At 37.0% G+C, this 14,293-nt stretch overlaps 1 protein-coding gene across 5 annotated transcripts in view; it reads right to left on the bottom strand.

The window, feature by feature from the left end:
- Positions 1–394: 394 nt before the first annotated feature.
- Cbs (Cystathionine beta-synthase) overlaps positions 395–14,293 on the bottom strand; it is a 244,741-nt gene continuing 230,842 nt past the window's right edge. For 4 of the 5 annotated variants that reach the window (XM_090381660.1, XM_090381658.1, XM_090381659.1 and 1 more), the window contains exons 12-13: positions 11,029–11,119; positions 395–627 (exon numbers count right to left, since the gene is read on the bottom strand). In XM_090381660.1, the coding sequence (XP_090237786.1) occupies positions 470–627; positions 11,029–11,119 (249 nt within the window). In that variant the 3' untranslated portion in view covers positions 395–469. The remainder of the gene's footprint in view (positions 628–11,028; positions 11,120–14,293) is intronic. The other variant, XM_090381662.1, reaches the window with a different exon arrangement.

The following is a 14,293-nucleotide window of genomic DNA, read 5'->3' as shown; positions in this document are numbered from 1 at the left end:
CAACCTTTCCATCATGTTAAGCAAAAAAAAATATTTTAATATACTATGATTACTATCATTCATTCTGGAACAAAGTAGTCATTCTGTGAAAACAAATAGTCACGTTCAATTAATGTTTTCTGCAATGTGGCTTACATTCCCTTTACTGCAAGGTAATGTGAAAATTTTTTATTATCATAAAAAAAAATTTGATAATTTAGAACTACTTCAATATTTTTAATAATGTTAACAACAGTTATCTAGGAAATCTGACTTAATTCATTAACTGCATACCATAATTTCTTACATAAAAAAAAAAATCAAGCTTTAGAATTATAAACATAAAAACTTTCAATGAAAGAAAAACCCTCACTTTAAATTTCCTACAACACATATTTCAGACAAGATCACAACTGCAGTAAAACTTTACCCTGTATAAAACTTAAATCTTTTCTTCAATGTATATAGTTGACAATTTCATTTTTATATTTTAATTATGTACTACTTCTTCTTCAGGGGTTGAAGAATTTGAATCACAATGCCGTCTGCTACTTTCTTCTTCTTCATTTGTAATATAACTCAAAAGGTCTATCCGTGTTGCAACACCAATTACTATTTGTTTGGTTTCTACTGTTTCTTTGCTTATGACTATAGTGAAAAAAAATAAGAAAAAACATATCAGTTGATACATATACATGCAAATATATATATAAAAACTGGCAAAATGACTTGAATGATTTCTTAACTACAATTAAGCATAACAATATACCTATTTATTTAAAAATGCAGTTTAAGATACATAAAATACATATAAAAAAAATAACTGCACTCTGTGAGATCTGAAACTAGAAAGGGCTTACAAAGATGAAAAATTTCTTGAGTAGGTGCTACAAATTGTAATTTTTTAATTCACATTCTAAAGCATTTACCTTAAGCATGAAAAATAAATTGAATCATTAAAAGGCTTATCCACATCAATAGAGAAATGGTTATCTAATCACAAACCAGACTGGAATAAAAAAGTAATTTAACTTTTTCATTCTTGTTTTTTAGCAGAGACAAGCATCTGAATGTAATGAGTTTTTAGAATTTTAGAAAAAAAAACTAATTACATATCCACAAAGTCATATTTTTCAATAAGCTATTTTTTAAAAAAACTATTTTTTATCCAGTGGTGGGCATAAGATTTGATTTTGCACAGGATAAGATTTATACCTAAAATTTCAACACTTACAGTACAACGGTAAGGGGCAAATTACTGCTATGGATAAAGGTATTGATGAGTTTGAGAAGTGAGAAGACAAAGAGTAGTTATCAATGGTTCAATGTTGTTTTCAACATTTATTAATGACACTGATGAAGGCTAATCAGGCTTAATGTCTAAGTTTGCAGATGAAACAAAGGGTGGTAGGGTGTTAATGACAATAATCAGGGTATCCTACTGCAACAAGAACTATAAAAATTAGCCAGATGGGCTGAGAAGTGGAAACTGAAGTTTAACATTGACAAATACAAGGTACTACATATGGATAGCAGCAATTCCATACAAACTGTGTGCTGTACCACACTGAAGGGTACTGGAGATGAAAAGACCTGGGGGGGGGGATTGTGCAGATAATGTAGTTCTCTGAAAATCACATCACCCTATCCAAAAAAAAACCCACAATGGGTTCAGTCAAATGTGAAAATAATGTTTCTTATTTTTTTCAATGTTTAAGGTAACTTTCATTAGGAATTTTGTTTAGCAGGTAAGATCAAGTGGTAAACCAAACTTATTTATAAAGAGGATTTGATTTCATTGAGGGAAAAAGAAGAAAATATTTGAAAATAGTGGTCAGTTTCCCCCACCACAACAATGCTCCTGCATACACCACACTCTATTTAAGAATTTTGGCCCATAATAAAAAAAAAAAAAAAAAAAACATTCCGTAATACCTCAACCAATTATATTAAAGGAGGCAGCAAAGGAGGTTGTTGTTGTTTTTAGGAGCATCAGCGACTAAGACCACACTGTTCTATGTATATTGTCTGTAAATTGCGTGTTTTGAGGTCGATTTTCTGTTTGATGGGCAAAAAAATCGGAGTTTCCAGGAGGAAAAAAATGATGCTACCCTCACCTGAGACCAACTAACTCAGCCACGTTGTGAAAAAGAGTCATAAAAATTCCTCCCATCATCGATGGGACTCTAATTTGGTTCTTTTCCACCCAGTGTGGGGAGGGCAGCAAGCCTACCAATTGTGCTCCCCATGAGGGCAGCAAAGGAGGTAAGCAAACCCTTAGCCATAATTATGAGACCATCCTTGGATTCAGGAGAGGAGCCTGTGGACCAGAGAAGTGAAAGAATATATCATCAATTCATGAAGTGAGGATCAAAATGTGACATAAGTAATTACAGACCTGTTAGCTTAACATCTGTTCCAGAGAAAATAATGGAATCATTGGCTAAAGAAATAATGCAGGAAAATTTCGACAGGTATGTAATATACTGCAATCACAGCATGGATTTTTCAAGGGGCAGTTTTGTCTAACCAACTGTTTAGGTTACTATGATGCAATGACCAAGGAATTGATGTAAAAAATAATTTTGACATCATATACTTGGATTTCAGGAAGGCTTTTGATACTGTTAAACATAAAAGACTGCTGTACAAACTGGAGCAATGTGGCATTAAGGGCAAGTTACTGCTACGGATAAAGGGATGGTTAAGTGGAAGAAGACAGAGTGTTTATTAATGGGCACTGCACTTCTTTGACTAATGTTATTAGTGGAGATACCCAGGGTTCAGTGCTGGGTCCACTGTTGTTTTCAATATTTATCGATGATATTGATGAAGATATATCAGGCTTAATGTCTAAGTTTGCAGATGATACAAAGGTTGGCAGGGTGGTTAAAGACAGTCATCAGTGTGAGCTATTGCAATAAGATCTAAGAAAATTAGGTCAATGAGCTGAGAAATGGCAGTTGAAATTTAAAATTGACAAATGCAAGGTACTGTACATGGGTAACAGTAATCCCAGAGTAACTTATCAACTGTGTGGTACTACACTCAGGGTAGTGGAGAATGAAAGAGACCAGGGGGTAATTGTGCAGTCAGACATGAAATTCTCTGAGCAGCAGTGCAGACATGCTGCCAGGACAGCTCATGGACTTTTTGTCAATGATATGTGAAAATTTCCTAGCGGGGTAAGGTGATTATCCCTTTGTATAAGGGATAATAACCTTATCCCCGTATACATACGGGCCATGGTTAGGCATCATCTTCAGTGCCGTATACATATGCGGAGGCCTCACTTTAGGAAGAATGTAGATCTACTGGATACGGTGCAGTGAAGGGCAACCAGATTGGTGAAAGGAACAAAAGGTTGCTCTTACCTAAAAAGGCTTCAGTTCCACAAATTGCAACGTCTCGAGACCATACACCTGCGGAGAGATCTGACTGAGGTGTTTAAAGCCTTGAATGGATCGCGTAAGCTGAATGTTAATGGTATTCTTCCACTTGCTGAGACTACACATGTGAGGTGGCATAAATTCAAGTTGAGGAAGGATGGTTGCAGGATAGATGTTTGGAAATTTGCCTTCAGCCAGCAGATGGTTGATCGTTGGAACAGTTTCCATTTGTTGCTGTGGAAGTGGAGGGGGTTGAATAAATTCAAGGGAGAATTGGACAAATTATTGGAGGGTATGGATGGGTGAACTGTTTTTTTTTTGATGCTATATAAACTTGCTTTCTTGCATCATTTGCCATTATTGCTACTACTATTACTACAGTTTTGTTATGGGAAAATCATGTTTCACTAACCTGCTAATTTTAATAATTCTGACTTAACTAACCTTTTGGAGCTGGATGTAGGAAATGATTATCTGGATTTTAGTCATATTAGCAATGACAAATGATGGAAGGAAACAAGCTTATTAAGCATCAGAAAAATAAAAAAAAAAATTCCCATATCACCCATCCATCCAGTCAATTTCTGTAAAATTCTCCTTTAAATTTATTTCAACTACACTCCCACAATGAGTTTATCAGTAGAAATTCCTAAATTAGAGAAGGAAGATGAAGAAGCAATTCTAATTGGTAAAATTTGCCCTTAAATTTATTCCAACTACCCACACTATACTATCAACAACACTTAATTTGAAGTTTATACTAACAATCAACAATCCCTTGCGGAAAGCAAATTTCTTTCTATCTATCTTGCAACCATCCTTTTCGACTTAAGTTCATATCCCCTTACATGCATTGTCTAGAAAATTGTAAGGCAGTCATCAGCATTTAGTTTACTCAATCCATTTATACAGCATTAAACATTTCAATCAAGTCTCTACACAGGTGTCTTGTTTCCAAGCACTGCAACTTCCAGAACTGAAGTCTTTAGTGGTAAGAGTACTCTTTCATGTCATTGAATAAACTTGTTGCTTATCACTATGCTCATTCCAAAGGATCCTCATCCTCCTTAAAACAAGGCTTCTAGACCTATATGCAGTACTCAAGATGCAATCTCTAACTATTACCTTGTTCAACAGTATAATCATCTTCTTGTCCCTGATGGAAAAATTCAAGTATAACTTGACAGAACCCATGAACTGTCCTAGCAGGACTGTCTGCACTGCTCAGACAACTTCATGTCAGACTGTATAATTATTGCTAGGTCTTTTTTGTTTTCCACCACATTTAGAGTGATACCACCCAATTAGTATGTTATGCTGATTACTGCTTGCTGCCCATATGCACACATTTGCATCTGCCCATATGCACACATTTATCAATATTAAATTTCAATTGCCACTTCTCAGCCAATAGGCCTAATTTTTCTAGGTTTTGTTGCAGCAGAATACCTTGATTACTGTCATTAACCACCCACCCTACTAACCTTTGTATCGTATGCAAACAAACAATAAGACATATATACTTTCAATACTGTTAATAACAGAGGCATCAGCATTTAAAGCACAGCTGTAGCAAAGAATTTAACTCAGTCCCTCATGAGAGGTTACTGTATAAAGTGGCACATGTTAGGATCAACATGTTCCAGCCTATGCAATAAGGTTTTGAGATTAGCATTAGTTGAGGCATATGATGCAAGACAGCAAGCTTATATTATACAGCATCAACAAAAAAAAAAAAAAAAACCCTTCCCATTTCACCCATTCGGTCACTCACTGCAATTTTTTGTTTGTCTAGTTCAGCCTTAAATTTATTTAAGCTATCAACTTCCAAAACAACAGATGGAAGTCTGTTCCAGCAATCACCTACCTGCTGGCTAAAGGCAAACTTCTGCCCATATATTCTACAACTGTCTTTCCTCAATTTGAATCTATGCCTCCTCAGGTTCAGATGGATCACAAGTTGGCTGTAGGGCAGGAAGCAGAGGGTTGTGATTAACGATTACTTTTCAGATTGGTGTAATGTTAAAAGTGGGGTCTTTCAAAGACTGGTTGTGGAATAACTGCTGTTCCAGGGTTTCATAAATCACACCAATGAAGGAACTGAAGGCATGATATCAAAATTTAAAGATGTAAAGATTGAGAGAGTCATTAATGATTAGTTCCAAGCACTGCCTCTTCAGAATGACTTGAAGCTTCAAGGATCACCAGAAAAGTGACAACTATGCTTTAAAGCAGCAAAATGCAAGGCCTTGCAATAGAGAAATAGCAACCCCAAAATAATTTATAAACTTTGTGATGTTGAGTTAAAATCAGTAGAGGAAGAAAGAGATTTGGGAGTTTAGATATGAGCATATTTTTATGACTTGGGTACAAGGTTATCCACGTGTTGAACAAGAATTTGCAGCTCCAGCGAATGCTAAGTTTTTAATTATATTTAGCAGTTTTATTGACTTAATTGTTATATTATATTATTTTCCATAAGTAGCTTATAGTCCTGGTCAAGCTCCTCGGTTTATTTTGAATTTAGATAGCGATTTTGAAGGTTAATACGTAGTGCCTGTAGATTTTACTGTTCTTAACTTGCCACCATTGTTATATGATATGGAAATTAGCATTAGTAAAGGCATATGATGCAAGAAAGCAAGCTTATGCAGCATCATCCAAAAGGAGGGGAAAAACCGCTCCCATTTCACCCCTCTGTTTGTTCCAAATACCTGTCCAGCTCAGCCTTAAATTCGGTCACTCACTGCAATTTTTTGTTTGTCTAGTTCAGCCTTAAATTTATTTAAGCTATCAACTTCCAAAACAACAGATGGAAGTCTGTTCCAGCAATCACCTACCTGCTGGCTAAAGGCAAACTTCTGCCCATATATTCTACAACTGTCTTTCCTCAATTTGAATCTATGCCTCCTCAGGTTCAGATGGATCACAAGTTGGCTGTAGGGCAGGAAGCAGAGGGTTGTGATTAACGATTACTTTTCAGATTGGTGTAATGTTAAAAGTGGGGTCTTTCAAAGACTGGTTGTGGAATAACTGCTGTTCCAGGGTTTCATAAATCACACCAATGAAGGAACTGAAGGCATGATATCAAAATTTAAAGATGTAAAGATTGAGAGAGTCATTAATGATTAGTTCCAAGCACTGCCTCTTCAGAATGACTTGAAGCTTCAAGGATCACCAGAAAAGTGACAACTATGCTTTAAAGCAGCAAAATGCAAGGCCTTGCAATAGAGAAATAGCAACCCCAAAATAATTTATAAACTTTGTGATGTTGAGTTAAAATCAGTAGAGGAAGAAAGAGATTTGGGAGTTTAGATATGAGCATATTTTTATGACTTGGGTACAAGGTTATCCACGTGTTGAACAAGAATTTGCAGCTCCAGCGAATGCTAAGTTTTTAATTATATTTAGCAGTTTTATTGACTTAATTGTTATATTATATTATTTTCCATAAGTAGCTTATAGTCCTGGTCAAGCTCCTCGGTTTATTTTGAATTTAGATAGCGATTTTGAAGGTTAATACGTAGTGCCTGTAGATTTTACTGTTCTTAACTTGCCACCATTGTTATATGATATGGAAATTAGCATTAGTAAAGGCATATGATGCAAGAAAGCAAGCTTATGCAGCATCATCCAAAAGGAGGGGAAAAACCGCTCCCATTTCACCCCTCTGTTTGTTCCAAATACCTGTCCAGCTCAGCCTTAAATTTATTAAGGCTATCAACTTCCACAAAGGATGGAAGTCTGTTCTACCAACCAACTATCCGCAGGCCAAAGGCAAACTTCCGCACATCTATCCTACATCTATCTTTCCTCAATTTGAATTTATGCCATCTCAGGTGATTATTCTGAGCAAGAGGAAGAATCCCATCAGCATTCAGCATGCTCAAACCATTTCAAGGCTTTATACACCTCAACCAAATAACCCCGCAGGTGCCTAGTCTCCAGACACTGTAATTTGCAAAACTTAAGCCTTTCTTTGTAAGAGCATCCCTTTGTTCCATTCACTAATCTTGTTGCCCTTCTCTGTACTCGTTCCAACAGCTCTACATCCTTCTTAAAATGAGGCCTCCAGACCTGTATACAGTACTCAAGGTGTGGCCTGATTATTGCCTTATACAAGGGGATAATCACCTCCTTATCCCTGCTAGAAAAATTCCTGTATATCATTGACAAGACACCATGAGCTACTCTTGCAGCCCGTCTGCACTGCTCAGAGAACTTCATATCTGCCTGCACAATTACCCCCAGGTCCTTTTAATTCTCTACCACTGTCAATGTAGTACCGCAGAGTTGATACGTTGCTCTGGGGTTGCTGTTTCCCATATGTAGTACTTTACATTTGTCAATGTTAAACTTCATTTGCCACCTCTCAGCCCATCTGCTCAACCTTTCCAGATCCTGTTGCAGCAGCATAGTGTCAGTAGTGTCCTTGACAACCCTGCCAACCTTTGTATCGTCTGCAAACTTGGACATTAAGCTTGATATACCATCATCAATATCATTTATAAATACAGAAAACAATAATGGACCCAACACTGAACCCTGAGGGACTCCACTAATAACATTAGTCCATGATGAGTAGTGTCCATTGATTACCACTCTCTGTCTTCTCCCCCTCAACAACCCCTTTATCCATAGCAGCAATTTGCCTCTAATGCCACACTGCTCCAATTTGTTCAGCAGTCTTCCATGCGCAACAGTATCAAAAGCCTTTCTAAGATCCAAATATATGATATCAAAATTATTCCCTGCATCCAGTTCCTTTGTGACTGCATCATAGTATCCAATCAAATTGGTCAGGCAAGACTTTCCCTTAACAAAACCATGCTGTGTCCGAGCTATAACTGAAGTCTTGTCTAGATGATCCTGCAGTGCTTCTTTAACCAGTGCCCCCATTAATTTTTATGGAACAGAAGTTAAACTAACAGGTCTATAATTACTTTGTCACCCTTTGATCCTCCTTTGTGAATTGGGGTCACATTTGCATATCTCCAGTACATGGGTACCTCTCCCCTGAGTCCAAAGAAGCTCTCATAATTATGGCTAAGGGTTTGCTTACTTCCTTTGCTGCCTCCTTTAATATAACTGGATAGATCCCATCCACCCCGGGTACCTTTTTTATGCTTATGTTCAACAATTTCTCCTCCTCTCAGTTATTACAAAATAATCTAGCTCACTGCCAGAGTTTAACTCACCTCTGACATTCCCCTTCCTGAATAGCATATCGTATATTCCGAACTTGATAGCGTAAGGTTTAATGTAAAACTAGATATTCAGTAACATTTATTAATCTTATTAAATTTCATTGTTAAATAAATTGTACTTACACAGAATCATGACCTGCAAAGCAACGATCACAGATTAGGCAGAGTGCTGTAGCTCGAGGAAGAACCAAAGGGGGTAATTCTCTAAAGCATCATAGTCTAAAAAAATATGCAAAATGCGAAATATTTGCAGACTTTCTAGAACAGGACATGATCTAGCAAAGAACAATGTCTTTGTGTGTGTGTGCTAGGCGCAGAGACTGCAAAGAAATTAGGTGCCAACTCAGCATTCTGATCAGCGTATATATGAGAGTTTGAGGTGTAGGGCAGATGTGCTCGAGGAAATTAATATGAGGGGGCCCATCAAGCTCTCAGATGCATAAGTCGATGCCAGAGCTCACTGCTATGCATCAGGCAACACAGCAGCAATCTCCAAGGCAGAACATGCTGCTCCGACAGGAGCTAGTTATTGTCGGTGACTCAATTGTCAGGGAGACGAGGAATATATTATACAAAAAGTATAGGTGGAACAGGACAAGGATTTGTCTGCCAGAGGTAAAAGTTTATGACACTGTAAAGCAGATATCATCTATTAAGGGCACAAAGGTGATATTGTTGTACACATTGGCATCAATGACCTTAAAAGCAAGACATCTGCAGATTTACTTAACAAGTACAGGTCAATGTTGAAAAAAAGTCCTGGGTTAAGGTTAAATTTGAAAGTGTCTGCGATCACGAGAGCCTTGTCAATCAATTCGGCCCTGGATTGTTATTGTTTGTTATTTGGTTTTTAGGAACATTAGCAACTAGGGCCATATTGCTCCGGGAATATGCAGTGGTCATTCCCTGACCTTTCTGCATCCTCCGTATTTGGTGGTGACGGGCTCGAACCCCGGTCTAATCAAGAAGCGTGTGCTATGCACTGCTGCTCCTTCCCACCTGGCTACGGAGGTGCCCTCGGCCCTAGAGAGATTGTGCAAGGATCATCAGGTTTTTTTTTTTTTCCTGAATTCAGCGTGGTCTTTGATTACTAACAGGAGAGACTGCTTCGACAAGAATGGAATACACTTAAATAGAAAGGGTGCAAGAGTATTTGCTGATGCTATTGAGGCAGTGTTAGGTGGGTCGGAAAACTGTTAGCTTGGGGGATTCACAGACTGAAAGATTAACATTAGCCGCAGGCAGAGGCGAAAGCGATTCCTGCACAGCTTCTATTATAATGAGTAGCAGCCTAAAGAGCAAGTTGCTGGGAGTCATCATGGAACAAGCAAATATATAGGCTGTGTTAGGGTAACTAAGAGTAAGAACAGGTGCATGTATACTTGCATGTAGAAATATAGTAAATAAATCTGACGAATTTGGCAGATATTTGGCATCAAAGACATACTGTTGGGATATCAAAGACATGGTGTCATGCAGATATAAGCAGGGCAGAACTGGAATTTGGGGAGTACAATGTATACAGAAAGGATAGACAGGGTAGAAAGGGAGGAGGGGTTATGCTGTTAGTTAAGAAACACATAAAATCAAAAGAAAATCTACATGCTGCAAAATTTTTGCAGCATGTAGAGGGAAAATCATGGAATCACCAAACAGATGTAATATGGAATAAACAATGTTTAGACCATGCGGTCTAGAAAAAAAAAAAAAAAAAAAAACTGCCTCCCCTGCCCATCTTCTCCAAGAATGTCTAGTTCTTCCTGGAATCTATCCTAACTACCCACTTCCACAACAACTGATGGGAAGTTTGTTCCAACAATCAACCACCCACTAGCTGAAGGCAAACCTCTGCACATCTATCCTGCAACCATCCTTCCTCAATTTGAATTTATGCCACCTCATGTGTGTAATCTCAAGCAAGAGGAAGAGTGCTATCAATATTGACCTTATCTATTCAAGGCCTTAAAACTTCAATCAAATCTCCTCAAAGGTGCACAGGTGCCTAGTCTCCAGATGTTGCAATTTCCAGAACCAATGCCTTTTTTTTTTTTTTTATCTCTGAGCATTACACTGTTTGCCACCTACAGGCAGCAAAGTGATGTACTCGTATTATAATTATGATTGCCTTCTATATGTACCGAAACAATATTGCATTCCACTGGCATATACATAACTGTATATAGAATTCCACAAAATAATTAATAACCTTATACACAAACAAATGGAAACAATTTAACCACATAAAGTCAAAGTACTTTACAAACATACATAATTAATACATTAAAATTATCTAACCAGCTGAAGCTATTAAAGAAAGGATGAAATGGGCATATTAATCTAATAAGCAACTATATATAAAGCAAGTGGCTAACACTAAGCAAAAATAAGTATGACAATACATTTATTTACCAGTGAAGAAGATCACAAATATGATCTAAAAAAAGTTAACTCACACTTACACTGCCTTTGATCATGTACAACCAACGCAAAATGGGCTTTATCCATAATTCTAGAAAGCTTTCCAAGAGTTGTGTCTAATGTGATCTAGAAATGAATAAAACTATTGATTAAAAATATAACGAATATTAAAACATTTCTTAATAAAAAGGGAAGAAAATAAATCACTGGAATAACTATCCATCAAATGAGTTGAATGGGCTGATTTTAGTTTAGACTGTAATAGCAACAACTATTTTTTAACAATAAATAGCAACAACTATTTTTTTCAACAATAAGCTTGAGATCCATAACTTTAGAGTTATGGATCTCAAGCTTATTGTTGAAAATTTCATCTCTCAGAATTACATGGTGTGCCACCTATAGGCAGCCAAAGATATGCACTAAAAAAATTTAAGCATGGGTCATGCATCTCCATCATTTCTACTACTCAGGTAGTATATGCATGCATCATTTTATTATATCTCATATTGTGAATTCCTTCACAACAAGTTGCCTAGGTATTGCACTACTTCGAACAAGTAACACTTCTCTGGTAGAGAAGCCTACTGTTACTTATTCTCAGATGGGCACCACTAAGACGGCACAGTTTTGAAGCTGGCTGGCTTCATCATCGGTGGGTGGGCAGGTAACCTGTTGCAATAGTGACAACTCAGTTATGAAGTATAACTCCACGATATGAGAGATGCTTGATGGTGTGCATGGTTTAATCTAAATATATTTCTTGACTAAATGTCAAAGAGTATGAAAAGGCTATTTAAGCATGGGTAATGAATCTCCATCATTTCTACTACCCAGGTAGTATGTATGCATCGTTTTATTATATCTCATATCGTGAATACCTTCACAATGAGCTGCCTAACCAGCTTCGAAACAGTGCTGTCTGGGTGGTGTAGGTGCCCATCTGAGAATAAGTAACAGTCAGGGCTGGCGCTACCATTAGGCCAACTAGGCAGCCGCCTAGGGTGCAGACCTCAGAGGAGCGCAGGAAAATATAATAGTTCATTGTTCATAATAGTTTATAGTTCATTGTTAGTTCATAATAGCTTATAGTTCATTGTTAGTTCATAACCAGTTTGTTTTCAACACTAACAATACTGTTAAACTTAATTCAATTTGGATCACAGTGATCCCATATATTTTTATTTCTTTTTTCTAGTGAGCTATGGCTGATAAAAAATGATCTTCTGGAGCCCAGTACCGCAAACAAAAGGTGGAAAAATCTAAGGAGCAAGCAAAGCAAGATGGGTTCTTCCTGAAATACCTACGTACACAGAAAGCAAATCAAGAACATGAATATGACTATACTCTTGTTGAAACTAGCACTGGGGGAGCTGAATGTGGTGCTTCTACTACAAATGATATAAACTACAGAAGTTTCACAAATTGGAGATATTTCTGGAAAACACACAGAGGAAAAAGAGGATGTCAAGAAAAGTGAGAGTACTGCAGCAAAGTCTGCAAAAGATGATGGTATTGTGCCTGACTTGAATTACAGCGATTCTAACAAATGGCCCTACTGTTGCAGTGATAATTTGTGACAGCTTATAATACAACATGGACCATAACATGATTTTCCCAAAGAATCAAAAAAAAAAAAAAAAAAAAAAAAAAGAAAGATTTTTTCCTATACACTACAAGAGGAAACTAGCAAATGGTGAAGAAGTGTGCCATCAATGGTTGATATATTCAACCTCAAAAGATGTGGTTTTCTGTTTTTGCTGTAAGTTGTTCATAAAAAAAAAAATGGTGCATCATCCCTACAAGAAACAGGTTCAAAAGACTGGAAAAAAATTGGAGCAATTCCTTCTTCACATGAACGGAATACTGACCATTTAGAAAACTATCAAGCCTGGCGTGAACTTGAATTGCACTTATCTAAAGGAAAAACAATTGATGCTAATAACCAGCAGAAAAATTAGGCAACAAGAACAATATTGGCGATAAATCTTACAATGCTTGACTGCTTTGGTCAGCATTCTTGGCATGCAAAACTTGTCATTCCACAGTACAAATGAAAAGTTGTACAGTGCTAGCAATGGAAATTTTTTAAAGTTTGTAGAATGTCTAGCTCTTTTTGATCCTATCAAGAATGAACATTTGGGTAGAGTTAAAGAAACAATGGTTCACTACCTAGGAAAAGATATCTAAAATGAGCTTATACAGCTTCTAGCTGGTGCTATAAAGCAGCACATTTTAACACATACAAATTTGGCCAAATACTATTCAATTATTCTGGACTGCACACCTGATATTAGTCATATTGAGCAAATGACAATGATTGTACATTTTGTTGATGTAATCAAACCATCAGATGATGAGATGTCTGAGCCTGAAGTTATCATAAGAGAAAATTTCTTGGGATTTGTTCCACTACAGGTGCTTTTATAGCAGAAACTCCTCTTGAACAGTTTGAGAAAATGGGATTATCAATTGAAAATCTGTGTGGTCAAGGTTACGATATTGGGAGTAACATGAAAGGCAAAGAAAACGGAGTACAAAAGAAAGTCCTGCACATGTCCTTTTTTGTGCCCTGCAATGTACACTCTTTAAGCTTGGTAGTTAATGATGCTTCTAGGTGTTGTCTGGAAGCAACTAGTTTCTTCATTTTGGTTCAACAGATCTATAATTATTTCTCTGCATCGACTAAGCTTTGGAAATTCTAACTAGCCATATATCATACTTAGGCATAACTGTTAAGCCATTGAGCAAAACAAGACTGGAGAGTCGGATTGATGCTTTGAAACCACCGGGATATCTTGGCAATATATATGACGCTTTAATAGAGATCTTTGATGATACAAGCCTAACAAGCTTCATCTGGAGATACTTCCCGAATTGAAGCTAAGGCCCTTGTTGGTGCAATTAGTAAGTTCAAGTTTGTGGTATCCCTTGTTACATGGTACAACATCCTTTTTGCAGTCAATCTTACAGGCAAGCTGATTTAAATTCAGCTACAGGACAATTGCAAGTGACTAAGAATTACCTTGTGGACTGCAGGTGTGATGAGGGTTTTCAACAAGTTTTGACAGATGCTACTGAGATTGCAAAGGAACTAGAAATACTACCAAACTGTGAGACAGAACAAGTTAGAAACAGGAGAAAGAAATGGCAAATGGAGTATGAGGCCCAAGAAGAGACACCACAAGACACCACAAAGCAGTTTTCTAAGTAGGTTTCTACTATGCTGTTTTAGACATGGCCAAACAATCAATTGAAGAGCGATTCCCAACATCTACAACAATATAATTCCCTATTTTG

The sequence above is a fragment of the Mastigoproctus giganteus genome, chromosome 9, assembly GCF_048544385.1.
Source record: "Mastigoproctus giganteus isolate SK-2022 chromosome 9, ASM4854438v1, whole genome shotgun sequence".
Lineage (NCBI taxonomy): Eukaryota > Metazoa > Arthropoda > Arachnida > Uropygi > Thelyphonidae > Mastigoproctus > Mastigoproctus giganteus.
This window is presented reverse-complemented; position numbering and strand designations above follow the sequence as displayed.